The 27,422-nt window shown below is 38.0% G+C and overlaps 1 protein-coding gene across 5 annotated transcripts; it reads right to left on the bottom strand.

The window, feature by feature from the left end:
• Positions 1-516: 516 nt before the first annotated feature.
• GYPA (glycophorin A (MNS blood group)) lies at positions 517-27,184 on the bottom strand. 5 transcript variants are annotated; one of them, XM_064489500.1, is made up of 7 exons: positions 27,018-27,174; positions 23,580-23,630; positions 9,528-9,593; positions 7,549-7,584; positions 5,766-5,848; positions 3,933-4,013; positions 517-682 (listed from the first exon to the last, which is right to left on the bottom strand). In XM_064489500.1, exons 1-6 carry the CDS (start codon positions 27,052-27,054, stop codon positions 3,972-3,974), a joined length of 315 nt encoding a protein of 104 aa, XP_064345570.1. In that variant the 5' UTR covers positions 27,055-27,174; the 3' UTR covers positions 517-682; positions 3,933-3,971. The 5 variants fall into 5 exon arrangements, with proteins under 5 accessions (XP_064345570.1, XP_064345575.1, XP_064345576.1 ...); XM_064489505.1 differs by having other exon boundaries at positions 9,528-9,590; positions 27,018-27,172; XM_064489506.1 differs by lacking the exon at positions 7,549-7,584 and having other exon boundaries at positions 27,018-27,184.
• Between the last annotated feature and the right edge of the window lie 238 nt (positions 27,185-27,422).

Raw genomic sequence — 27,422 nt, 5'->3', positions numbered from 1 at the left:
GTAACATCTCACTTTTTTAATGCGAAAAACTTGATTTATGCATTAAAGTATGAATGTGGGTATCATTTTATATATTTATATCTATGTCCTAGTCTTTACATATATGTACACATACATGTATGTATGTATGTGTACATATGTATGTATGTATGCAAGGCATTTCCAAGCACAAGCTTTATTAGTGTGACTAAAACATCGTCATCATTCATGTAATACCATACCTTGCCTTTTCAGCAATGAGGGAAATAATAGCATTTTGCTGTGCTCCTAATTTAATCAAAACAGTGAAAATAGACTCAGAAGTTTAGAACGAGAAGAGAACTTAGATTTTATGTAGATATTATAAGCCTTTCATTTGACAGCAGAATCATTAAAATACAGTAGAATAAGTCAGTCTTAAAGAATGGCAGATGAAGCCAACTAAAGTTTTGGATCAGAATTCTAAATCAGTGGATTATGAAAATTATGCTAACACACAAAAGTAAGCGTAAAAGGAAGTATTTATCACCAGACTCATTATGATGAAATTTTTATCCTGAACTCATACAACGTAGGAAAGTAAACAATTTGTTGGTTTTTTATGTGTTCATTTTTCACTTGACTGAATTTCACATATTTGACTGAAGTCTTTTGTCTTTGAGTTTTTCCAAAACTTGGTTTGGTGAGCAGATTCTCATCAATTCTGTAGAAGGATTATAGAGAGAGAGAGAAAAAAATACAAAACTGTAGTGTAAAACATAGTTATATTTAAATACCACAGGAAATTAATGCATAAAATAAATTTCAGGATTCTACATTCTTAAGAGTTGTCCTTGAATACAATTATTAGGAACTGAAAGGAATTTCTTTTCAGATTAGCTCTATTAGAGTTATGTGTAACAAAAAAATGTCTTAGAAATCTATTCCAAAAGCCTTAGGTAGGGAACAAACATAATTCCTCTGTTTCTAGTTTCTGCAAACATGAGAAACTAACAGAGAATTCTGTAGGGGTGGACTGTCATGGGGAGGCAGTCAGTGATAAGTCAGTTGAGTTATTACATATGTGTGTTTGAATTTAAGACAAGCTTCTTAGTCCGTAATCTCTTTCAGGAATCACTTTTTTTTTCCCTTGGACATAAGCAAGGGCAAGTCTGTGCAGAAACTCCCTGCGAGAGTCCTCTCTGATTCTAGCATGGGATGGAAGGGCAGGGGCTGGTCTTTCCGACCAAATCCGATGCTCTACCTTTCTTGGCCGGTAGGTTAGGTTTATGTTACTGCCGAGGGTGCGTGAAGGGATGGGGAGAGCCTTTGCTGTTATAGAAGCAGAACATTCCCCACGGCATTCTTCTGCTGGGGAATTACAGGAACCGTGCATCCTCAAATTCTCCCATAAGAAGTGGGCTGGCAGGGGTCACATGTGGCTGCCACTGTGGACAGCTGATTCAGACCCTCTTTTTCTCATTTCCCCCCAACTATGAATCATGTGCAGGTTCAAGGAGGTTAAAGCGATCCGTTCTTTATACCCTCACATCTCTGGTTCTTGTTGAAGGGGCAGATCATTCTAATCTCTGACTGCTTTTGACTTGTAAATTACTTTAGAGCAGTATTCTACAAAACTAGGGCTAAAGCATGTTATAGTAATCATGTGTTTCCCAAAATTTCCTGTGAGGTGGGGCCAGATTTTATAACCCATTTCACTAATTTACTAAGTCACATATAATAACTTCATTGGCACAAATATGGAGACATGAAATGAGCCTAAAATTTGGTTCATCTGACTTTTCACTGCCTTGACATATATTTGAGATGTGAACAGAGAACTGAGGCATTAATCTTGTGAATGTGGAAATGCACCCAGTTTCTTGAGTGCACCGTATTTTGTCTTCTTTTATCCTTTTGTTCAAGCTGCTCTTTTGCCTGGAACTGGCTTGCCCCCAGAAACCTCCATCTGTCCTGTAAGACTGACCTCCGGTGATTTCATCTCCAGAAGCCTTTGCTACCTGCCCCAGTCTTTTTCAGATGCAGATGTCTCTACTACCTTGAAACTTGTTCCCTGCAATGACCACAGTCTGTCTGTTCCGCGATTAGGCTCTCAGCTTCTAAAGGACAGAGATTCTGATCGGTGTATCTAATGTGAGTGTGGTACCCAGCCTAAAGTAAGCATTTGGTAAATGTTTGTTGTACTTCAACTAACAAGGATATTTTAAGTCACTTTTGATGGATTAAATTGTCTCAAACTTTTGTGGGTTATTCCACAGAGAGGCTCAAGATTGTATAAAAAAAAAAAACAAACCAAACTAAGCACTAAATTTGTCATCAAAATAAATCAGTAGTTAAAAGCATATAGAAATTTAAGTAGCAAAAAAATTAGGCTTCAGCTGGTAATTGCTCCATTTTAAAAACAGCTTCAACACATATTTTTTTTTGCAATGATGCAGAATGTAGATAAATACTTAACAGATATTCCAGCTGCAAGTCCTATGTCAAGGTAACTTTAGTAAGTGAAGTGAGTCTGGTAAATGACTCAAAACTTTTGTTGTTTTAAGTATCTGCAGATTGAGTTTTATTAATCCCTTTAGCTGAGAATGACATGTATGCCATTCACTCTATAGAGCATTTACTTCCTAGGACTAAACAATTACAGAATCATCATCATTGAGATTTAAGAACCCACAAGATACTGTGATGGGCTAGTTCTACGTATATAGCTTATGTACCCGAGGCGGATTTTTGAAACTCTATTTTTTGTGACCCCAAAGTCTAAAAAACCTAGCAAGTCCTTTGAAGATGGGTGCTAGGTCTAGGGTTAAAACTGGAATATGGAAATTTACAGCACCTGAGATCTGTCATGATTTTTGATGACCATGGGAAGAACTTTAATCGATTTTGTACAAGGCAGGATCAGTTCCATTTTGCTTGAGCATTTAAAGCCCATTCCACAGAGACTTGTTCTTGGCGGACATCTCCCAAATTAGACGTCACTTGGGTTTTATGCCTCAGGCAGAGTTTAAAGGAACTGTGTACTTGATCAGTGAGATTATACCAGAGGCCATAGGTAGTGAAATTGGCTAGGTATTTAAGCACATAGCAGAGACAGCAACTGCTACTAGCTCTTATGAATTGCAGTCATGCTAGCGGTTGCGATGCAGCATTGTTAGAGTTTACATTTGTTTTCTGCAAGAGAGCCCTAACATCCAGATGTTTTTAAATGTAAAAAAAAACCTCTCACTTCAAGGTGGCAGTGAGTGCTCTTTTTGAAAAATAGTGAGTCGGTTCTATTTTCGATGAACAGAACGTATCTGCTGTTTTCCCCATGTTGTCTCATCCACTTCGCGCTTGGGAGAGGAAGCGAAAACGGAGCCAAGCAACTGGCCGTTTGTGCAGGGCCTGTCGTGTCTGTGACAGCTGTCAGGCAGGAGCACTTGCTATGGGATGAAACTGCTCTAGATGCTGGCGCTTCATTTAATCCTCATGAAACTCGATGAGGTGAACACCATCATCGTGTCCACATGAAATTCCCTCCACATTAACCACTGTTATCGCCACAAGAAGAGCTGGTCAAGTTACACAGCTGCTAAGTGTTGGAGTGTGGATTCAAATCCGGGTCTAGCTCCAGATCTGGGGCTGTTAAACTCTATCCACTGTAGGGTCTCCTATGATGCAACTTTGCACTTGGGAAAATAAGATGTACATAAAAGAACTTAGTTTTTGCTTTACTTATGGTATTTGTTTTACTTTTTCTTTTTTAAAAGATACTTTATGCCTAAGGGGGAGTTTCATTATGCTGCAGATAAACATTCATATAAAGGATAAAATCTTACAGAGGAGGCATTGATGAAATAGAATGTAAATGAATTCTAACTGGGTGCACCCTTCCCAACTCAGAAAGAAATAAATCGTTAATTTATTTCCCTTCCAAAAAGGCAAAAGGCAGTAAAAATATTAGCACTGACCTGGTCTTTCTGTCTCTACAGAAGTTAAAAGAAGCACACCTATATCCGGGAGGGTTGAGATGGTTTGACAGATGCTCTTCGCTACGAATTAAAACCAGAAAAAATGTTAATGCCACAATTTTCTATACTTAGTAAGTAAAAATTCCTCAAATTAAAAAAATTTTTTTTGGCTAAAGTTTGTTTTGATTAAAATTCACTTTGCAGAGGTCTTTTGTGGAAGAAATTACTATTTCATAGATATTTACAAATTTTAATTTAAACTTTTATTTGTATTTCTAATAGTATTTCTTATTTCCATAGGTATAATATTCCCCTAGACATTGACTCTGTCATATTTCCCTGCTGTAGTGGAAAGCCCAAATAGAATTTTTTTTTTAAAGATACATTTTCTTAGTCATATTGACCATGACCCAATTCTTCTATGTCCATATAGAAGATTTTCTCTGACTTTTACCAAGAGATATCGTTGACTTTTTTAGATTTAAGGTCATCAACCAAGGGAGAAGACAACAGTTTGCCGTCTATACCAAATACAAGGAGATAACTTTTTCCCCAGTGTTCAAATTGCCAACAAGAGGAGTCATCTTTTATTCAAGTCCTTAAAAAATCTCTCATATTAGAGCAGACACTGTCAATTACTTTTATTAAGAAAGTATTACTTAGAGAAAATACATTTACATGGAGTAATGCTAACCAAACATAGATTTGGATGTTCATAAAACTCACCTAATAGAAATAGTTAAAAAAGAAAAGGACAGAAGAACTTAACGTAGATTTACTATCAACTTGTTATAGACCTGCCATTACAGTGTTGTTGCCTCTCTAAACAAGCCTTTTTAAAAGAATACATACAGTGGTTACAATGTGGAGAGCACAAAGAGAGAGAAACAGTAGAGGGTGGGTGAGAACTGTACCATTCTTTTGAGACGAGGTACCTAATGATCTATGACTATAGTTCCAATTATTAGCATTATAAACACACAAATGTGGCATCTGAATTGTCTTAAATAGGTTATAGTGAAGGTTGTGTGCTTTGGAATGCTATCATACAGACTTGAAATTAGCTTTAGTGATTAAAAAAAATCACTCATGCTGGAAAGTTCATAGGTGGAGTTTGAAAAATTTGTCTCAGGAAATACGAGAATAAAAAAAGCAAATGTTTTAAACATGCATAAACATATCATGTTATTTTAAATATTTTTCACATACATAAACTAGATACTATAACTAGAAACTTGGCTATTTCATCCATATCCATCAAAAAATATTAAATTAAAACTTTTGAAGGACCTTTCACTGGAAAATGGGGATAGATTTATATTTGTGGTTTTTTAATAGGGCAAATGATAAAAAGAAAAATTTCTGCTCGAGTAACTCAGTCACTTTTGTGTGTCCAGCTGAAAAAGATGGAAGGTTTGTTTTTATGAACAGAATTTTACATTTTTCATACTTGGTTAAACAAAATACATCTTTTGTAAACAAACCCAGCACAAGGCCAACAAAAAATGGGGAATAAAAGCAAGAAAAACAGAAAGCCTAAGATTGTCCCTTACTGGGCTTCAGGGTCAGACCTGCCCTCTTCCTTACAGGAAGGGGGGTTTTTGTCCTTGGGCCTCAGCACGGGTCCCTGTTCCTAGGCACCAGAATTGGATACGAACAGAGAAACCAGCCCTGAAATGTTTAAGCATCTCTGCATATGCCATGGGCTCATGGACAATGATGAAGTTTCATGCAGTTTTGTTTCTGTTTGAGTTGAGTTAAACCCAGAGGAGCAAACCCTCCTAGAGCTATTCACATCAGTACTTACAGCAGAATTAAAAGCTGAATCCTCACCTTTATGTTTACCAATAAGTAATAACTTAGGAGGATAATTCCAATGATTCCAGCCATCACCGCAAAAACAATGACTGTTATTACTGGGGGAGAGAAAAAGAAAACAGCAAAATATAAAAATGTGAAATAAAGGACCGCATAACAGTTGGCAAATAAAGCAGGCAAAGTCAGGGTAATACCGCTTTGCCTTTTTAATAGAAAGTACATTAGTAAACTTTTATGTATATTTTATCTTTTTAAAAATTAGATTTTTCACAGTAACCATGTGGGAAACTGGAACTTAAAGTGGTAAAATCTCTTGTCCAAGGCTACATAACTAATGACAGAACCAAGACCCAGGGGCTTCAACTCCAACCCCAGTGTTCTTTACAGGGTCTCCCAAGTGTAATTACGGATGAGAGCTGTATGGACCTTTTATGCCAACATGAGAAAAACCACAAACTCTTTCAGTGTTTCAAAGGTATGGAAGAAAATAATGTCTTGATGTGTAAAGGGGTATTGGACAGATCGTAGAATCAGAAATTTGGAAGGAAATTGGTATAAGCAGTTTAGAAATGAGGAAGCCTAATGAGTTTGAGTTACTTATCTGAGGTGGGACAACTAGTTAGAAGCACATTGGTAACTACTGTCCAGGTCACCTGTAGTCTAAGCCTCTGCTCCTTCCACAGTATCCTTACACATAGTCTATAATAAAATCACTAAAAATCTTTTCCATGTTGGGAGTGAAACACAATTTAAATTAGAGACCCTTTCGCATATTAGTAGCATATTTATTTGACTGATATATATTTAAAAGCCTATTTACTGATACAAAAAAGTAAAAGTAGCTTTTCCTCTCACTCGTATTGCCCAACCTTTCTCTCCACTTAGCTTTAATTTGTGAGATAATGATTCAGTTGTACAATTCGTTTTTTATGGTGTGAAGTGTGAGCACAGGCCAAGTGTGAGGGGAGGCTTAGAAACATGGAAGAGTAAAGAAGCGTGTAAATGAACCAGCGCAACACCTAAGAAGGGAGCCACAGTCCCCAGTAATAGCAGGTTGAGAAGATAGCCCCAAAGTGATAGTATGGGGCCAAAAATGAATCTGGATTGAGGCATGAATGGTCTATATTTATTCTGGATGTGCTGCCAATTAATTGCTTTCTTTATAGTAGGGAAGGGAGAAGTTCAATTGTTTTATAAGCTCTTAGACTTTTCCCATGTACCCACGGTTGGTTAGCAAGCTAAAAAATATCTAATTTTTTTAAAAATGAGAATTAAGTTATGTGTTGGTGTTTTCAAAATGTTTAAGGAAATTAGAAATACCTATTTTAATTTTAAAAAGAACATATTTTGTTTACTTTTACAATTTTGTATGACAAAAGTCAATAACATGTACTCTTTTGTTTTTAAAATAAACTGGTGGTTACCAGTGGGGAGAAGGAAGAGGGGTGTAATATAGGGCTAGGGGATAAGAGGTACAAACTATTTTGTGTGAAAGAGACTACAAGGATATATTGTACAGCATGGGAATTAGCCAATATTTCACAAAAACTATAAATGGAGTATAACCTTTAAACTTGTGACTCACTATATATAATATTGTAACTTATATAATATTGTACATTATATAATATTATACATTAACTATACCTCAATAAAAATGGAAAAAAAAACAGCAAAAAAAGAAAGAAAATAAACATAAAAAATAAAATTGGTGCTTCTTCTTTACATAGGCATTTGAAACTAGCAATACGCAATTTAAAATGCAATGATCATCATTCCATGTCAAATACTAACATACCTGGTGCTGAGAATGGGGGTTCATATTGTGGCACTTCTAAAAAGACAAAATTTCAAAATAAAGTCAGAAAACATAAGTCATGTTTTTAAAAATACTGTTTTGGCATTAGACTGCTCAGTGGGTTTCTTTTCCTTAAGTGTGTTTGGAGTGCTGCTGTTCAGCATTCAACAGTTAGCCAGTAAAAATTATGGGGGAAGGTGTCAGTCTTAACTTTAGTAATTCCAGTATCTACTTTCAACTATCCAGCGAGTTCTCATGAATCAGAAATTAGCAAACCATCTCACTAACTAAAGGGAAGGGTATGAGAAGGTTGGAAGAGCTGTTGACTTCCACTAGAAGCTGTGCATTTTTTCAAAAATGTAAAATGGTGAGCAGAAAGGAGACAGACTGAGCCATCACTCCACATGGACATCAGTCCAACCCCAAAAAAGGTCCTGTTGCTGTCAATTTTCCAGATTTATGCCACAGCCACTATCAGAATTCAAACCCTCACTGTGTCTTAGCGGAGTGTTTGCCAGCAGTCCCACTAGGTTCCCGTCCTGCAGAAGTTTCTAGTACCATTGCCTTAATGCTCTGCTAGAGTTAACCTCTCCCTTACCAGTTTCACATCTTACATTTCTTTTTCTGTTGTCTCTGAATGCCATTTATGTCAAGAAGCCCCGTTACTACTATTGCTACACAATTTTCTTGAATTTAATGATTACAAATAACATGTTACAGTATATTGCATGACACAGTCAAGGACTCCGTTATGTTTGGTCGTTCTTCAGCAGTTATGCACAGACGTGAATTGGGCTTGTCTTCTTGATCTTTGTGGCAGGTGATAGTTGTGGCTGGTGTACGAGCTCTGGATCAAGACAGAATCGGCTTCAGTCACGTGTCTGCCTCTTACTAGTTGTGTGGTCTTGGACAAGTGACTTAATTTCTCTGTGCTTTAGTATTCTCTTGGGCAAATGAAGATGATTCTGTCTCTATGAGGATAAAATTCAATAATGCATGAAAACACTTAATACAGTGGTCCACCATGCCCGTGATCATTTATGGGATTCAGGGCATGTGTGTTTGTAGTTGGCCCCTTAAATGCTTTCTGGTTTGACACTGTCATGTCGGCTTCACACTGAAATCACTTTGAAAATTAGATTGTGTAATCGAACCCAGAAGCCTAAGAATGAGTTCTAAGCACTTAGCCTGATTTCCCTCCCTTGGTCTCTGTTCTTAAAATCCATCGCTTCCATTTACCTCAGGGCATTTTCTCAGTGTTTCTATTAGCTAATGATCCAGTAGTCATGCTTAGTCTTCTTTGAGGCTTTATTTTAAATCTGGAGGATCCTTCCACTTAAACCCCACTGACAAAAGACCCTCTCCCTTTCTACATTTAAGCAGCTCTAATAAAGCCATCTTTTTCTCCCTAGAAAAATAACCAGAGAAAGAGATGCTGCCTGACCACCCTTATCTCAGCACTCAGCTTGGCTTGTACTTTAATAGGCACTTCTGATGTGTCAGGCTTGGAGCCAAGCAATTTTACACACATTTTCTCATTTAATCTTTAGAGAAACACTGCGGGATAAGTATAATGAGCCCCATTTTCAAATTAAGAAGACAGGCCCTTTGGGGAACTGAGGGTTCAGCTCATGCAGAGTCAGCAGCGGGGGCAGGGCTAAGCCCAGGGCTGAGTCCATCTGGATTTGACCACAGGCTCTCCTCACCACTGCTCTACCAGTTCCCTTTTATCTGGCTCACCATTTCATGGTCACATTCATCATTTTTGTGGCCTGCTGAATTGCTTTAATTTCTTTAACCTATAATATTATTTCTGTGAGCCTTTCCAGAAGTGAGAATTCCTCTAGAGGAGGGACTCTTGCCTACTTCACTTCCATTTCTCAGTCTTTGTCACAGTTTCCCAACAGTGACAGGTCGCATTCAATAGATTTGCATCATAACAATGACTCCAGAGGAACTATTTTAAAATTTGAACAAACCTTGTTGGTACCCTTGTGTCGGGCCTGGAGTTGTAGCTGCAGGACCTCTACTAGGAGTGGTTGCTGCTGAGAAGTTCCCGGAAAGCGAAATGGTATAAAAGAGAAATTAAGAAAGGGATTAAGAATGAGGTGATGAGTGGACAATAGAGCATCTAACAAAAGACACAGTGATCTCACCTCTCTTCCAGCGGCAGGTCCAGAAATTCTACATTGCAGGGCCTGACAGATGAGGAAAGTGGGCCTTGATTTCCTCATTTATAAAAAGATAATACCTGCCTCAAAATGTCACTGTGAGGACTGAATGAGTTTAATAAATATACATGTGTGGATACATTCACCCACACACATTCCAGTTAGTATAGTACTTGGCATGTAATGAACATTACATTCACGTTGGCTGTAGTCATTTGCATAAAGGGGGAGACCTGAAGCTGTATTTGCATTGCATTTTATATAACTGGAAAACTGTCCATGTTAAAGAAAGATGGAAACTCACGGCCATTACACAAAGACTAAAGTTCTGCCCCATGCCTCCCTGCCTCCACCTCCTGGGTACAGTCTTACTTCCACAGGAAAAATGAAAACAAAGACACTATTAGAGTCAGTTTTCTTCTAGCTGGATAGAGGGTGAGTCAATTCTAAGGTTCCCCCAGTGTACTTCTTTTCTCTCTTTCAAAAGTAGAATTTCAGAGTTGTAATAGAATTGTAGGAAATGCTGGCTCCGGTCTCTGATTACTGGCTGAGGATCCAGATAAGCAAGTGATGTAATGAATTCTAGGTCGTGATTATTCTTTACCACAAATATATATGCACACAAATATGAATACTGGATATGTATTCTCTTGTATTTAAAAAAAATCTCAATATATAATATATTGATTTTTATGATTAAGCAATTATGTATTTATTTTTAAATAAGTTTTATACATTTAAAATTTATAAATTACTTTGTAAAATTTTATCAACTAAATAAGATTTTTTAATTGTGAAAGCAATATAGATTCAACAAATTAAAGTTGGGAAATATAAGAAAGGTCAAATAAAAATATAAAAACCATTTTCATTCCACTACCCAGAGAAAGACATTGTAGAATATATTCCTTAGATTTTTTTTTAATTTTTTTAATGTAAGTACTGGGGATTGAACTTAGGACCTTGTGCATGCTAGATATGCACTCTACCACTGAGCTAGACCCACCCCCTTCAGAGACAGACACTTTAAACATTTTGGTATATAGCCATCTGAACTTTTAGCTGTTGCATCTAAATATGGAATCATTGTGTTTAAATATGTATCAATATGTAAATAGTATTTAAAAATATACACCATGAACATACATCCTATATTTTGAATACTCTTCTATTACAAGATTTTTGATGGCTGCATAGTATTCCATTATATGAATATTGTAGTTTATCAACCTCTTCAGCATTCATGTTACTTTTACTCTTATGAGAGTTATAAACCATTCTGACATAAACATCAGTGCACTAAACTCTCTGGATGTGTCTCTGCTTATTCCTTTGAGACTTTCTAGTGAAGGAACTGGTATCCCAGTATGATGGCATGAGGGTAGAAGGGCACCTGCAGACACTTCCCAGGGACAGCATAACCTTGACTCCTCAGCTAAACACTCACGGTTTCCTGGAGAATCCACAAAGAATGGAAAATGTCTTGGGCACATCTGATCAGTCTACTTAAGGACAGTGTACTGAGACCTGTGTCTTTCTACCAGCTGTCACCTACTCAGTTTACCCTTGAATTGTTTAGGCAGGAATATCCTCCTGTGGCCCCATCTTGCCTCACTGTCTGCTATTTAGGTCTCAGTTCAAAGCCATTTTAGTTGGCTTTGAGAGACGACCTCCCTAACTTAGATTTAGACTAAACACTCCACAAAGTCCCCAGTGCTTGGCATAGTGGCAAAGTCTCAGTGAAATCTTAATGACTGACCATTTAGAATCCAGATGTGTTCTGTAGGCCTTGATGGTTACTTGGCACCTTGGGTATTTATTCACTTGTGTGTTCATTTACAAAAGAGTGTTTTGACATGTCTACTTTGTACTAGGAATACAATGAATTAATAAATAATTCATGGTCTTTCCATCGAGGAAATTCCACCTTAGTAAAGAGGGACAAAATGTAATCTAAGTGTAACGAAGTATTTTAGGGGAGCAGGGGCACAGAGGAGACAATGGTCAATTCTATCTGAAAAAGAAGGAGGTGGAAAGACCTCATGGAGGGGTTCTCTGAACTCACCTTGAAAGAAGTCTAGGATTTCATCCCACCAACTCTGCGGACATTTAGGTACAGAGTCAGCAGGGTCAGGGATGTCCTGGAACTTGAGACATCATCACAAGTTGGAATTGCAACTGTCTACGTGGTTGCAGCATGTGATGTGAGAAGCAGAGGAAGCAGTGAAATGATGTGTGTTGGGGCCATGGTGTGGACTTTGGACTTTAAGGTGGCAGAAGGACAATGAAGGGTTTGAACCAGATTTTCATTTTGGGAAGATCACTGTCAATAGCATGAAGGATGATGTGGGGGGTGGGGGAGACATGCCCAGAACTCTTTATAAGAGGATCCCATCTTGTGTTCGACAGAGACCAAGATAAGCAGTCCTTTGGCACAGGAGGCGCTCCTCAGAGAGTCCTTATCACTTGTAGGCCTTGCCTTTGGTGCAGAAGGCCTGTAGGTTAAGGGCTTAAAGGGACAGAAAATTATAGCAAGTTGTAAAAAAGATGGCAAAGACCCAGCAGTAGGATCTAACATCTCTTGAAACTGGCACTTTAATGCTTTTAATTTCAAACAAGGTCAGAGAAGGGGAAAAACAGTATTTTCAAGGGATAAGCAAAATCTATGTAACTTTTTTGCTATCGAAAGGAGAAAATGCTTAGGTAGAGAGAGCTCATTAAAAAGAGTTTCGAACTTTATCAAAATAATTTTAACCCTCTAGCAAATAGATAGAATTCTTTCTTTTCCAGCCACTATTCCTCAGTGGGGAGGAGCATTTAGTGGAAATTTTGTTCCGAAGAAGTAGAGGCAGAAGTCCCAAGGCTCTAAATTGAAGTCAGAACTCAGGAATATCTAATATTGAAGGCAATACATTGTTTAGAGTAACACAGTCACAGTCCTTGCAATTTCAAACAAATTGTGCAGACTTTAGCCAAGTCCCATCTGTGAGCGGCATATTCTGTAAAAACTGGTTGGTTGCCAAACTGATTTGAGGCTGAAATTTTCCACTTATGATCTTAGAAATACTTGCTTTAATTCTCCAGATTTAATTGTCTGATACAATTTCATAACACGGTCACCTAAAACCACCAGCACAGTAAGTAAATAAATACTTATTTATAGTAAATAAATAAATGATCTAAGAATAACTTGATAAAAAATATTTTTAACATCATTTCCTTAACCATCTAATTTCGGTAGCTGATCTGTAAAATGACCTTTGTCATAGTTAGTTTTTCTTTCATATTCTGAAAAAACAGATAACCTTGTATAAGTATTTCAATAGGGATTAATACCTGTGCTTGGTGAGTGGTATGAGGAACGCTCAGAGGCTTCAGAGTTCCCAGTGTCAGTTTGAAAGGACACAGGCTCTGATCACACAGATAAGCTTTTATATTTTCTAGGATTTAATTGCATTTAAAGAACATGCTGGTTATTCTAAAATAGATTCACAATTAAAGAATTTAAAGAAGTTTATCGAGCACCTCAAATTAAATAAACCAACCCCTGGTTGGAAGATGTCACTCAGGAAAAACAAAAGAAATGTCTCTTTCTACATCCTCAGATGCTTAAGCTACTTTCAAAATCCAAGGTAAGGAACCCCAAGCTCCACAAAACATATCCCCAGCAAGCACCAAGAATGTTCTGATGCTACATTGATAGCCCTCATGTCTATCTGACGCTCCCAGGTTCCTAAGACCCTAATCAGCTAATGACATCTGGGGACATGTTCAGTAATGCAGAGTTGCAAAATTTCTGTGACTAAGCTTATTTTAAACAGGGCTTTTTACAACAGAATCTTCCACTGGGCCATCTGAGCAAATATGTTACCATTAAGCAATGGACGCAGTTTTCCTGAACCTCTTAGGGCCTGGATTACAGAGGGGTTTCTCTTCTGCTTTTTGTCCTCTTATACTCTGGGCCCCTCCCTTTCTGTTGCTTAATCAGCTTTCGACTTGTCTGCATTGTTCCCTGAGTAAAGGTCAATCTAAATATTATCCCAATTAATTCAAAATGTACTTTTACATATTACCATACAAGGTCTCTTGGAACATCTACTCCAACTTTCTTACTTTACAAAGAAGAAATTTGATATCGTGAAAATTGGATGATTCGCTCAGTTTAACACAGCTGGTATGGGACAGAACTGAAACGTAATTCTGCTGCCTTGCAATAATATGCCCACTTCCTAAGTCTCTGCCTGGTTGAGATCTTGTCAGCAAGATTTCCTTCGTGTTTTAGCATATTAGTTGGTGAACATAAGGGTGCATGGTACACACAAAAAAGACAACTAAATTCCTTGAGATTCCCAAACATCCTGTGTACTAGAATTTTTATAATAATAATGCAGTCTTCATTTTGATGACTTTTTACACAAATTTTTACAATTTATTGCAGTTCTTCCATTATCTCTTAGCCCTCAGTGTCTTCTTCCTGTAACCACTGAGAAAAACTGTTTTCTGCTCTAGCAATACTGATATGAGGGTCCTTTTCTTAATTCCCCACTTCTTTTGTGGGAACACATCCAGACTATACCTGAAAAATTCCACCTCTCTGCCCAAGAGATGCACATTTAACTTGAGATATCATGGAAGATGTATCCAGCATCTGACCAGCCCGGAACAGAGATGGGCCTTGAGCCAACCCTGCACATTTCCTTAGCTGCACTGGGCTCTGAAAACTTACACTGGAGTCCCTACCCCACACCTTCTTGCGGTGAATCACTGGCTGAAACTTGAAGGATAGGTAGAGTTTTTGGTGGAAATGTGGAGGAGGAGGAATTAAGGTAAAGGAATAGCATGGGATAAAATACGGAGAAAGAGAGTGTGCATTTACGTGGAGGCTGAGGGGCAGCTAACTGATAAGAGTTTAATGTTCAGGTGGCAAATTAACACCAAATGGAATGGAAGGGAAGGTTTGGGAAGGCCTCAGACTCCTGGTTAAAAAATTTTTTTCAGTCCCAAGATACTGAAATGGCATTTGCTTTGGTACTTGGCAAGTACGTATTTGTGACTTGAACTGAATCCCATAGTTTTAGATTTGGTAAGAGGGAACAAATTAGTCAATACACCACCCAGAATATTAAATATTCCAAATTTGCATGGTGGTATCATCTCATACTTGTGTAACATGAATTGTTTCAGAACATTCACCTCTTTGGTCTCTCATCCTCACTGCTCTGACCTCACAGGTGCTCACGGAAACGCTACCAGCCTGAGATGCCTGGGCGTTGTAAGAGGGAGCACGACAGGGCCCCTGCCGCTGTTCCCGGTGTTCGGAGGAGGCGGGGTGACTTGTGGGTGAGGACATGATAGGGAGTAGAGGTCCAGTCTCCTAGCACTCTCCTCTGTGCTCTAGCCACTAAACCACACGGCTCTCCCAAACAGCTGGCATTTCTCATGGGGAGTGTCGTTAGGATGAATGCAAGATGCAGTGTTGGACAAATACCCTGCAGTTTTTGGAAATTGCCCAAATTTCCATTAGCCGAGCTCCTGTCACGCTGTGATAAGGTCAGCTCACGCAGCTGTGAGTTTCAGTTTGGTTCCCTCCTGACTTGCAGTTGATAGAAGTCTTATCTTACAAAAGCAAACTCTTACAAGGGTATACTCTGCATAGGAAAAGCCTTCATAGTTTCCAGGTCAGAAAACTAAATTTTCCAAGTGTAAATTGTTTTTTTGAACTCTTAAATATATATTTTTATTGAGCTAGAGTCAGTTTACAATGCTGTGTCAATTTCTGGTGTACAGCACAATTCTTCAGTCATACATGAGCATACATATATTCATTTTCATATTCTTTTTCACCATAGGTTACTACAAGATATTGAATATTGTTCCCTGTGCTATACAGTATGAGCTTGTTGTTTACCTATTTTATATATGTTAATTAATATCTGCAAATCTTGAACTCCCAATTTATCCCTTCCCACTCCCTTCCCCACCCCCGGTAACCATAAGTTTGTTTTCTTTGTCTGTGAGTCTGTTTCTGTTTTGTAAATAAATTTGTTTGTCTTTTTTTTTTTTTTTAGATTCCACATATAAGTGATATCATATGGTATTTTTCTGGTTTGATAGTTTTCTTTTGTATTAGCTTGGTTTCTTTTTGTTTTTTTGTGACTCTACTGTGTGCTTTTGATTTGTGGTTACCTTGTTTTTCAGGTATGTTAACCCCTTACTATATCTGTTTGCTTTAGACTGGTAGTCATGTAGGCTCAAACACATCCTAAAAAGAATGAGAAAAAAAAAAAAAAGAAAAGAAAAGAAAGAAAAAAGAAAAAAAAAAAGAAGAGAGAGGAAAAAAATCTGTATTTTCTTGCTCCCCTGTCTCACCTTTTATAATTTTGATGTCCTTTTTTTTTTAACATCTTCATGTTTATTCTCTTGTAACTCATTATAGTTATCCCATTTCCACTTATGGTTTTCTCATTTGTATAGCTCTCTGCTTCTTGTCTATTTAGAACAGATCTTTCAATATTTCTTTTAGCATAGGTTTACTATTGCTGAACTCTTTTAGTTTCTATCTGGCAAGACCATTCTTTAAAATAGAAGGAATTTCACAGATAAGTGCAATAGTTTTTTGGCATTGTGATGACCAGTGAAAACTGATCAATAAATGCATGTGTGGAAGTTCTGCACTGCTAATTTGTGGGAAAACTGGGAAAAACCTCACATATGCTGACTTCCAACTCAATTTCTTTTCTGTCAGACTGTATTGTTTTCTACAGAATGACTGTATAAACAGGGCTCTTGCCTATTCCAAAAGATGTTTAGAGAAAGTTACTGTTAAAAAGCAATACATTTAAAGAAATACTCAGTTTTGCCCTTGAACCAAAGGACTCACAGATTCCATCTGGGTCAAGTTATAATAGTATAGTTCGATGTCCATCCCATCTGTTGTCATTCACTTTTCCTTTTTGGGAAGGTTTTAGTAAGCCAGAGTAGCCAGTTGCAATTTAGAAAAATTGAACTTTCTAAGGATAAAGCGGTTGATGGGATAACATTTGAGTTTAGTGTTTTGAATAGCCCTCAACACTTTGTGTGAAGTCCCATCAATAGCTCTTAAAGAAGGACACAGCATGTTAGCTGGTGCAGTTCGTGGGCCAGATGTCAAATGTGATGACCCGTTTCTGCTCACAAGTTGCATGCTTCGGCAGTTCCCAGCAGCCAGTTGGTCACACCTCTGCCTTCCTTAACTTGGTAGAGAACCACTCCTTGATGAGTCTGCTTTGGAGCTGCTTTGGCCTAGAAGGACATGGAACCCTGAACTTTATAGCCTGGCTCTGTACTGCCCAGCTTCCAGTCATCCTCATCCAAACCATCACTGAGCCAGCAGTAAGAGAGAGAAGAACCAGCCCATAACCCCAGCCACTGCATTCTTCAGCCTGGACAGATGGAAAGCAAGGGATATTGTTGTTTATTGTTCCAATTAGAAAGGTGATCAGAGTTCTAGTCCTGGTTTTGCCACTAACTGGTTAGGAATCTGAATAAGTCATTAGAAGTTTCTTGCTTCTAATATGAGAGTAATGGAGCAGATGTCCTCTAAGGTACTTACTCTCCCCAAATCATAGCCATTTCTATGTTGAAGGTAATAATATTCCTAGTTAACGTGTGTATTTGCTAACTCTAGGCATTCTCTCTTGACACCTTCAAAACAGTTACCCAAGGGAATATTATTAAATATTAATTATCATGTGAAAAACAAAGATGAGAAACATTGCCTCACTTGCCTAAGATCACGCAGCTGATAAATGGCAGAGCTGGATTCTGAATTCCCATCTCTCTGACTGCAGAACTGTCTGTCAAGTCCTACCACAATCTATGCAGAATAAAAAGATTGAGAGCATCAAGTAAGTTTCACTAAGAGAAGATTAAATTCTCACCAAATTATGAAACTAACTCTCAAGCAAGCCTTCACTAACAGGAATTTTGGCTAACTGCAGAGATGCAAAAATAATAATCCATCTTGTGCATAACCTGATGATGAGAGGGTTATTTCTCTAACATACAGTGGTAAAGTGACCTGTAGTGTCAGATCTAGGTTATGGAAGAACAGATGTTTCTGGTTAGTAACAGTTTGTGAACTGAAATCTCACTTTTTCCAGCCAAGCATCTTCCAATCCAGTTACTCTTGCTTACCATAAATCCTCAGAACTAAAGGGGATTTCACATACTTTAGGTGTGCCGGCTTTATTTTAAGATATTGGCATTTCTGCAGCTAAACTTCCTATACACATTAGATTTGGAGTTAAGGAAGTTAGAGTGGATGAGAAAAATTCTAATTAAAAATGAAAGCTTTATCCCAAAGTTCTCACACCACTGATACTTGCCATCACTGGCTGGACCATGACAAATAGGAACAACAGAAGCCAAATCAGGGTCCTCACTCTTGACTGCCCATTAGAACCATCTGCAGTTCCCAGGCACTGGTGTCTAATGTGCTGCCAGCAACAAGAACCATTGCTCCAGACTAGATAAACATGTAGAAACTTCATTTTCCTGGCTTTTAAGATTTTTTTTTTTTCATTTTCAAAGGTTCTTATATCACCCTTATCTTGAGTTGAAACTTATTCATGAAACAAATGGGTATTAGCCTGATTTGCTTGAGAAATAATAACAGTCACAATTTTCCATACGAAATGATGCTATTTCTTGGGGTTTTGTCTTAGAAAGCCCCATCTCCCCCACATTTGTTTTCCCTCCATGCACTTTCCAAGGGTGGGCTCCTCAGTGTATGAAACAAAGTGGAGTGGCTCTGGTGGAAATCTGGGTTCGGGATCCCTTAGTGCAAGAGTGGTCAACTTTTTTTTTCTGGAAAGGGAGAATGAATAAAAATTTAGGCTTTGCAGGACAGTCTCTGTTACAGCTCTTAATTCCATTGTCACAGTGCCACAGCAGCCACAGACAATACGTCAGCCAACGTACTAGTGAATGAGTACAGCTGTATTCCAATAGTTATTTATGGACACTCAAATTTTAATTTCATAGACTATCCACATGTCACAAACCATTATTACTCTTTTGATTTTTTTATGCACTTAGAATTGTAAAAAGCATTCTTAATTTTCAGGCTATACAAAGCCAGGTGGTAGGTTGGATTTGGCCCCTGATTGGGTATATTTGGAATCTCTGGATGTGGAACTCAGTCATCAGTACTTTTTAGAGTCCTTCAGATGATTCCAGCATGTAGTCAAGATAGTGAGTTCCTGCATTAATGGGCTATGAAATCAGTTACACAGTTGTCACTGGTGTTAAAAAATCAAATTGTATACGATAGAAGAGACTACATCAAAGTGCATCACACACAGTAAGGACAGTTATTATTTTGTGGAATTTTGTCTCATACATATGTCTGTTTGTGTGTTTGTGTCTGTGTGCAATGAATTGCAATGTACACTCACTATGCCTTAACCATCCTTGAATGTCCTGCTGCTTGACAGCCATGGCTGTACCCTACCTGAGTACCTGGCCTCCAGAGGGGTGCGGGAATCAGTAGCCCATGACACAACTGAAATTCATTCAAGGCACCCACAAGCTGTTGGCCAGTTGGCTTCATACTCCAGTAGCCTTTTCCAGCTTATACAGGGTCTATAAAAGCAGTTCGAATTTCTATGTGTGCAATGCCATTAAAATGGTTTGGGAGTTCTAAGAACAAATGCTTTCAAAAGCATAAAGTTAGCTAATGGGATAATTACAAGTATGATATATACCTTCCAAACATATAAGAGGATATAGGCAAATAAACTATAGCATGTACATTAAAAGATCAGAAATAAGAAATTTAATAAAGTATGGAATAAAAATAACAGAAAATAAACTAAATGTCAGTTGTGAATCCATAAATGTCTATGGATTAAATTTCTGTATTAAAGGATAAGGACATTTAGATTGAGTCAAAACAGACAGGAAAAAAAAAATCCAACAAAAATACACTAGATCACAAGGAGTACAAATAAAACAAAAGAATGTGACATGTTAAAAAAAGAGTGCAAGGTATACTTGAAAAATAAAAATAAATAAAACCAGAAATCACAATTTTAATATTAGACAAAGTCAAACTAAAGGCAAAGACAATAAAAAGACAGACAATTAATTCAATTTATATTGTTAAAGGATACATGACATAATAATTCTTAAATAACTATGGACTGACCAAGCCATTATATCTCAATAGTAGAGCAACATGAAATATAAAGCAAAAGAAGAAATGGACAGAATTACAATAGCAGTGAGAAGTTTTAACTGTTTTCTCCAATTGTGATAAATCAAGGAGGCAAAAAAAATAATTAGAATCTGAAAGGTATCTGCTTTGCAATCACAAGTGATTGATGTATAGTTCTTTTGGTAATAAATTAATGAGGATAAACTTTATCATGTGTTCCAGCATTCCCAAACACTCATTTTGAAGTGATGTTGCTGAATTGCTTGACAAGATGTTTTGAGATCTGTACCTGATGGAACAGGGAGGACACTGAAAGGCAAATTTGTGCAGTGTTTTTCCTGGCAAGACCCAATGTCACTGCCACGAACTGTCTTCTCGCCTGCCTTCCATAGAGGCACTGCATTCATGTTTTGTGCTTTGGGTTTCTTTTCTTTCATTTTGATTTTTAAACACAACCATGACTGAGAAATGAGTGGCTATATCAAAGGGAGAGCCCTAGATGAAAGGTTATTTAGCCCAGAGAAAAAAACAGCAAAAAAGTTAACTTAATAGTCATAAATTTAGGGTTCATTAGCTGCACCAAAAGGAGAAGACAGACCACCAGCCTTCACTACAGACTTCACTTTAGTGAAAGCACAAGCAGAACGCTGAGTGACAATGTTGGCAGAGAGAGGATGTGCCAAGCTGCGAACATCAACGTGTAGGACAAATAAGGCATTACAACATGTTGATGAAATGCACGGACTCCAGAGCCAGACGGCCTGGCTTCAAAGTAATTTCATAACTACGAGCTGAGACCTTGGGCAGTTTACTTATTCCCTCTGTACCTTTGTTTCATAATTCGTAAAATGGGGATAATAATTGTCTATCTTACAGAGTTACTGACCGTGTTAAATGAATGATTGATTGATTGATTGATTGATTGATATAAATGTTTACACGAAGAGAAAAATTGACCTTAAAATTCATATGGAATTGCTAGGGACCCCGAATAGCCAAAATAACCTTAAAAAAGTGCAAAGATGGATGATCTACACCTTACAATTCCAAAACTTACTACAAAGCAGTGGTAATCGAAACAGTGTGGTATTGCTCTAAGAATCAATGGAATAGAATTGAGAGTCTAGAAATGAACCTGTATCTGTGGTAATTGATTTTTAGCATGGGTGCCAAGACCATTAAATGATGAAAGAACTGTCTGATCTAAAATATTAAGGGAGACAAGGCTCTAGACAAGATGAGGTCAGAACTCTCCTCCTGCACTTTTGCACTGAGAGTTGGTATGGTGCTTGGTGACTGACAGAAGAATGTTTTATGGTTTGGGGCTTGCAGTGTTTTTGGAGTCATTTACTTTTCTGAGACAGGTATAGGACGAACACTGCCTGACTCCCATGATGTCATAGGAGTCTCTCAGTGAATAAAGCATCCTAAGGTTCTAGATGCTGCCACTTTTCTGATACCCTTAGCTACTGGAGTGTGGCAGCCGGGGACTTGAGGGTTAGTTACTGTATCATAACAGAAATAAGTACTCTAAAAGATGGAAAATGGGCCTTTCCCAAAGAAGACATACTGTTGGCCAATAAGCACATGAAAAGATGCTCAACGTTGCTAATCATGAAAGACATGCAAATCAAAACCACAATGAGATTTTACCTCACATCTGTAAGAATGTGGAAAACAGTATGGAGAGTCCTCAAAAAACTAAAAACAGACTTACTGTATGATAAGCCAGCAATCCCACTCCTGGGCATATATCTGGAGGGAACTCTAATTTGAAAGATACATGCACCCCAATGTTCATAGCAGCACTATATACAATAGCCAAGACATGGAAACAACTGAAATGTCCATCAACAGTTGACTGGGTATAGAAGCTGTGGTATATTTAAATAATGGAATACTACTCAGCCATAAAAAAGAATAAAATAATGCCATTTGCAGCAGCGTGGATGGACCTGGAGATCATCATTCTAAGTGAAGTAAGCCAGAAAAAGAAAGAAAAATACCATATGATATCACTCATATGTGGAATCAAAAAAAGCAAAAAGAAGACACTAATGAACTTATCTATAAAACAGAAACAGGCGCACAGACATAGTAAACAAACTTATGGTTACCAGGGGGGAAAGGGGGTAAGAAGGGATAAATTGGGAGTTTGAGATTTGCATATATTAACTACTATTTATAAAGTAGATAAACAACAAGTTTCTTCTGCATAGCACAGAGAACTATATTCAATATCTTATAGTAACATATAATGAAAAAGAATATGAAAAGGAATATATGTATGTATATGTATGACTGAAACATTATGCTGCACACCACAAATTGATACATTGTAAACTGACTATACTTCAATTAAAAAAATAAAATAAAATTCCTAAAAAAACAGTCTCCAAATAACAAATATTAATAAGGCTATGGAGAAAATAGAACCCTTGTAGACCGTTGGTGGGAATGTAAATTTGTGCTGCAGCCATTGTGGAAAACAGTATGGAAGTTTCTTAATAAACTAAGAATAGAATTGCCATATGACCCAGCAATTCCACTCCTGGGTATATATCCAAAGAAAATGAAAACACAAATTTGAAAAGATACATGCACCTCAGTGTTCATAACAGCACTATTTACAATTGCCAAGATGTGGAAGCAATCTAAGTGTCCATCAACAGATGACTGGATAAAGAAGATGAGATACACACACACACACATATATACATACACTGGAATATTACTCAGTCATAAAAAAGAATGAAACTCTGTCATTTGCAACAATGTGAAGGGACCTAAAGGGTATGCTTAGTGAAATAAGTCAAACAGGGACAGACAGATACTGTATGTTATCCCTTATATGTGGAATCTGAAAAATAAAATGAATGAATAAAACAAAACAGAAATAGGCTCACAGATATAGAGAACAAACTAGTGGTTACTAGTAGGGAGAGGGAAGTGGGGAGGGGCAAAATACAGGTAGGGGATTAAGAGGTATGAACTACTCTGTATGAAATAAATAAGCTACAAGGACATATTGTACAGGACAGGGAATATAGCCAATATTTTATAATAACTATAAATGGAGTAAAATCTGTAAAAATATTGAATCACTATGTTGTACACTTGAAAGTAACATAATATTTTAAATCAACTATATTTCAATTAAAAAAAACAGAAAATGGGAAAATATAAACTGTGGGTTATCTCATATGTTTACTATCAATTCTCTTTTCTCTATCAGGTCCCTGAAATCAGTTTCAGTATATATCACAACCAAGTTATTTGAGTCGTAATAAGCACAATGCAATAAATATGCTGGAATCTAGGTCTTCCTCTGTTAATGTTTGTCAGCATTGCTTAATGATAGAGACATCTTAGAAAGCAGAGATTGTGTATGTTTAATTTAAAGAGTTTTTAAACTTTTCCTAATTATATTTTATGATTATTTTCACAGAAAATTTAGAAAGTATTAAAAAGCAGGGAAAAAAATTACCTCCAATCCCAACACTGAGAGAGAACCCTGGGATGTTTCTCTTCTGTATTTTTGCTTTAGTTTTGATTTAGTTCATTTATCACAGAAAACCACACAGATAAGTACTTATTAAATATATGGATATGATAATAATGGCTGGAAATCTAGTATCCATCTGCTTTTGTTGGTAACTTACCTGGACTTTGAGTGTTAGGGCTCGTTTGAGGAGATGCAGTTAAAATATAACCTATAAAGACATTTAGGAAAATTATTTAAAATGTGCATCTCCAGTAGATTCATAGATGTTTTCAAGAATCCTCTAGAAAGCAAAGGAAAAAAAATCCATGGCAAGAATGTTAAATTCAACTTCCCAAATTCAAATCAGTGTGAGTCAATTTCGAGATACAGTCTCTTCTTTCCCCTCTTAGAAATTTTTCCCCAGGAGTTCATAGTGGAGTGTTCATTTCTCTCTAAAAATCCAATTTCACCCTAAGCTAGAGCTTTATAGGTGTGGTAACTAATCTACAGATCATCTCAGGCTGACCTTGAGGTGTCACTGAAGTTTAGAGATGAAAGGGATTTTCGATGCCATCTATTTATTCTGTGTTTTATTAAATAGGCAGGAGGAAACTGAGGCTCATGGGGGTCAATTGCCCACAGTTAAACTAGTCTGCAGCAGAATTCTGGTCATCGGTCATTTCTGCAACTGTTATTAATTGAGTGCCGACTAGGTGCCCAGCAGTGCAGGGGATGCATACATGAAGACACGGGTTTCACTTTAAGAAATTTAGTGTCGTGGTCCCTGAAATCCAGTTCAGAACTCATTCCTGCAACAGCTAAATGGAGAGAAAGCTTCTCTTCTTGGATCGCTGAAGAAAAAGGAGATGCCCACTTTCTCAGTCATTCTAAGCATGTGCTGTTCAGCCTGGTGTGCCTGCAGGTGTGTGTAGTGAGAACCCCAGGGTAATTCATGGTCTATCTACACAGAACTCTCTCCAAGAACTTCCTAGCATCAGAATCCGATTTTCAAATTAAAGCTTTGGCTTTTCCTTGAACGCCCTATATTTTCTCCTGTCTCAGAACTTTCATCCTCTCCTTCCCCTCTCCCTCCAGCACCCTTCCCCCTGATTTCACAGGGTTGGCCTCCTCTCACTGTTCAACTCTCATCATCGTTGTCACTAACTCAGAGAAAAATTTCCTGCCGCCCTTCTCTCCATCAGCCTCCTGCCTTATGTTCATCGCCTTCCCTGGTTTAATTTTCTTCGCGTTATTTTTCACTGTCTGTTCTCATTTTAATGATCAATAATTTAGGAAACACTGTGCGCTGACAGTTTGTCACAAGGAGCGTTCCAGAGTTGTGAGGCATTTGAGGTGACAGATGGTCACCTGGTCAAATGGTCGTCTCCGTCAATATTGCCTTAATGAAAACCTCTGCACATTCTGACAGTCATCAAGTTTCCTTCCCCCGTCATTTTGGTGACCGATACTACACCAAATGTAAATGGATTTGGTTTTTTGAAGTTCAGAAGTTATTAATATGTTGGATCACTATGTAAATTTAAAGAAGTCATAAACAGCATTTATTACCTTTGTTAAAAAAAAATCCTGTTTAACGTCTGTGTTCCCTCGCACTGCCTGCCCCCACCTGCCCTGATGGCACCTGCATCCTGAGCGGGAGCCCGCATGTCTGACTGCCCTGGCCTCCGTGCTTGGCACCCCACACATAGTTACTGAATGAACCAGTGAGTGAATGAATTCAGGAAGCAGGAATCAAATCATTTCGAAAACGTTACTGCCCATTGGGAGGATGACATCTGATACATGTAGAATTAGAAATAGTGGCTTTATCCTTAAGGATTACTGGAGAAAGAAAACAATCTTTTTTTTTTCCTTCCTCATTCTTTCCAGGTTCTCCTCCCAACTAATGAGTAAGGGGCGGGGTAGGGAGGGGGGCATCTTTCCCAACATCTTTCTATTATTCTATAAAGTAGTCACATTAAGAGGGTTTCTTTGAGGATTTCAGATGTAAGGATGATGACAGCTGTGGCACTGGAGACTAAGGCAGGCGTCAAAGTCACTTGGTTTTGACGACCTTCTGGTGGAGTCTCATTTAAGGCCTTAATCCACTATCAGCTTGAGCACTGGTTTCATGAATTTCTTTCTTTTCCAGGAGTCCTTTCCAAATATCGTGCTTCCCCCACCACCAATAGATAATGTGTCTAATATGAGAGAGTATTTGCCCTTTGCCCTCTGGAACAAAACAGCGAATGCCTCTGGTCTCTTCTGTGTGACAGCTCTACAGATATTTGATTATATTTAAATACTAGGCTGCATTCCTTCTACATGTTTTCTTTTCTTCAACTTAATGTTTTCATACTTTGCTACTTAAAAAAAAAATTAGAGCAACTTTTTTATTTTCCCGTAATTTTCCATTCTCCCTGACTTCTGAGAAGTCACCATCACGTACCCAGGTTTGTTTCCTAGTTTGTAATTATTATCATAGGTAAATACTCATTTACCTCTTTACTATGTGCTGGGCGCTGGAGTAAGTACTTTACGGTAATTACTTTCTTTAGTCTTTATGTGATTCCTAGGAGGCAGGTACCAGCATGGTCTGCATTTTACAGACAAGGACACTGAGGCAAAGAAAGGGTAGGTCGTTTGCCTCCTTGTTCCCCGGGCTCTCCGATGTGAAGCCAGGTTTGACCCTAGTTCTGCCTGTCTTTCACATCTGTGCTTTAACCATGACACTCTTTTTACCCGCTCATGTATCTTAGAAAATGCTGGCTCCCTCCCCCATCCAGCAGCAGATCCTTGAGACTTGCTCTAACTCGAGTGACAGCCACGTCTGCGGGGCTAGAGACATTCCAAGTAATGGCCTGCTCCTGATCTACGTGCTGGGCACTAGTATTTCTGACACATAAACACTGCATTTAAGAAGACGTTAACCATGACATTCTCAGGAAGAGGTCAAGAATAATGCTAATCTGATACAACTTCTTAATGCACCTGTGTTATTTCTTTATTTTAATGAATTGATTTCGATTTCTCCCCAAACCACATAACACCTAAGCCAATAAGAGCTCTTTCTTTCTTTCTTCTTTTTTCACTGCATCACACCTCACGAAGTGGGCCACAAAGTGGGAAACAACCCCCCTGTGGATTCAGAGTTCATGCTTGTGGCTTGTACATTTTTGGCAGGAGAAGGAGGAAATTATAATTTTGGGGGGGAAATTTCTTGAAAACTGAGGACTGTACATCCACCATCACCTTCCTTAATGACTCTTTAATTTACAAGTTAAACTCATTGAAACACCAACAGAGCAACACATTCCTTCACAGCAGAGATGTTTCCCATAATATTTGATAAAATTCTTTTAAGTCTAGCTGGGGAACAGAAGCATGCTTCTCATACTGGAAAATTGTGATTCAGCCGCAGTTACTGGGCCCCCTTGTGTCATTTTCTCTACTTTACCAGCTGAGTCCCAGTAAAAATCCATCCACCAAACTGGGATCTGAGATACTACTCATTTATACATTCATTTAAGTTAGATAGGACTAAAATGTTGCTCTTTTGACCTATAATCCTATATCCCATGTAACAGCATCACGTTTAAAAAAAAATTCCACTTACCTGACAGTAGTAGTGCAATGATTATTTTCCTCTGCATCCTGATCTCATGAACTGGCTTGCTAAGGTCAGTGCCAGAAGACCACCAGGGACGACTGAAGTGGCATCTGTGACCTCAGCCTGCACGCTGTTATCTTTCAGTCCACTTTCTCCAGGCATCAGCTGATAGGCTGGGCGTCATTTTTGAATTATGCAAAATTGTGAAACGCCTGTCAATAAAGATACGTGGGTATCTGCTTAACGAAGATTATGAAAGGGTCCAGTCCAGTCTTCACTTCAGGGAACTGGCAGCTACGTGTTAAATTTACTTTGCATAAATTCAGTGGGCATCGTGAGGCAGTAGTGCTAGCAGAAAGAGGGACCCTCAGATTGGAAAGCCCACCAAACAGCTGGGTCCTTGCCTGCTGA

Source organism: Camelus dromedarius, chromosome 1 (assembly GCF_036321535.1).
Source record: "Camelus dromedarius isolate mCamDro1 chromosome 1, mCamDro1.pat, whole genome shotgun sequence".
Classification (NCBI taxonomy): domain Eukaryota; kingdom Metazoa; phylum Chordata; class Mammalia; order Artiodactyla; family Camelidae; genus Camelus; species Camelus dromedarius.
This window is presented reverse-complemented; position numbering and strand designations above follow the sequence as displayed.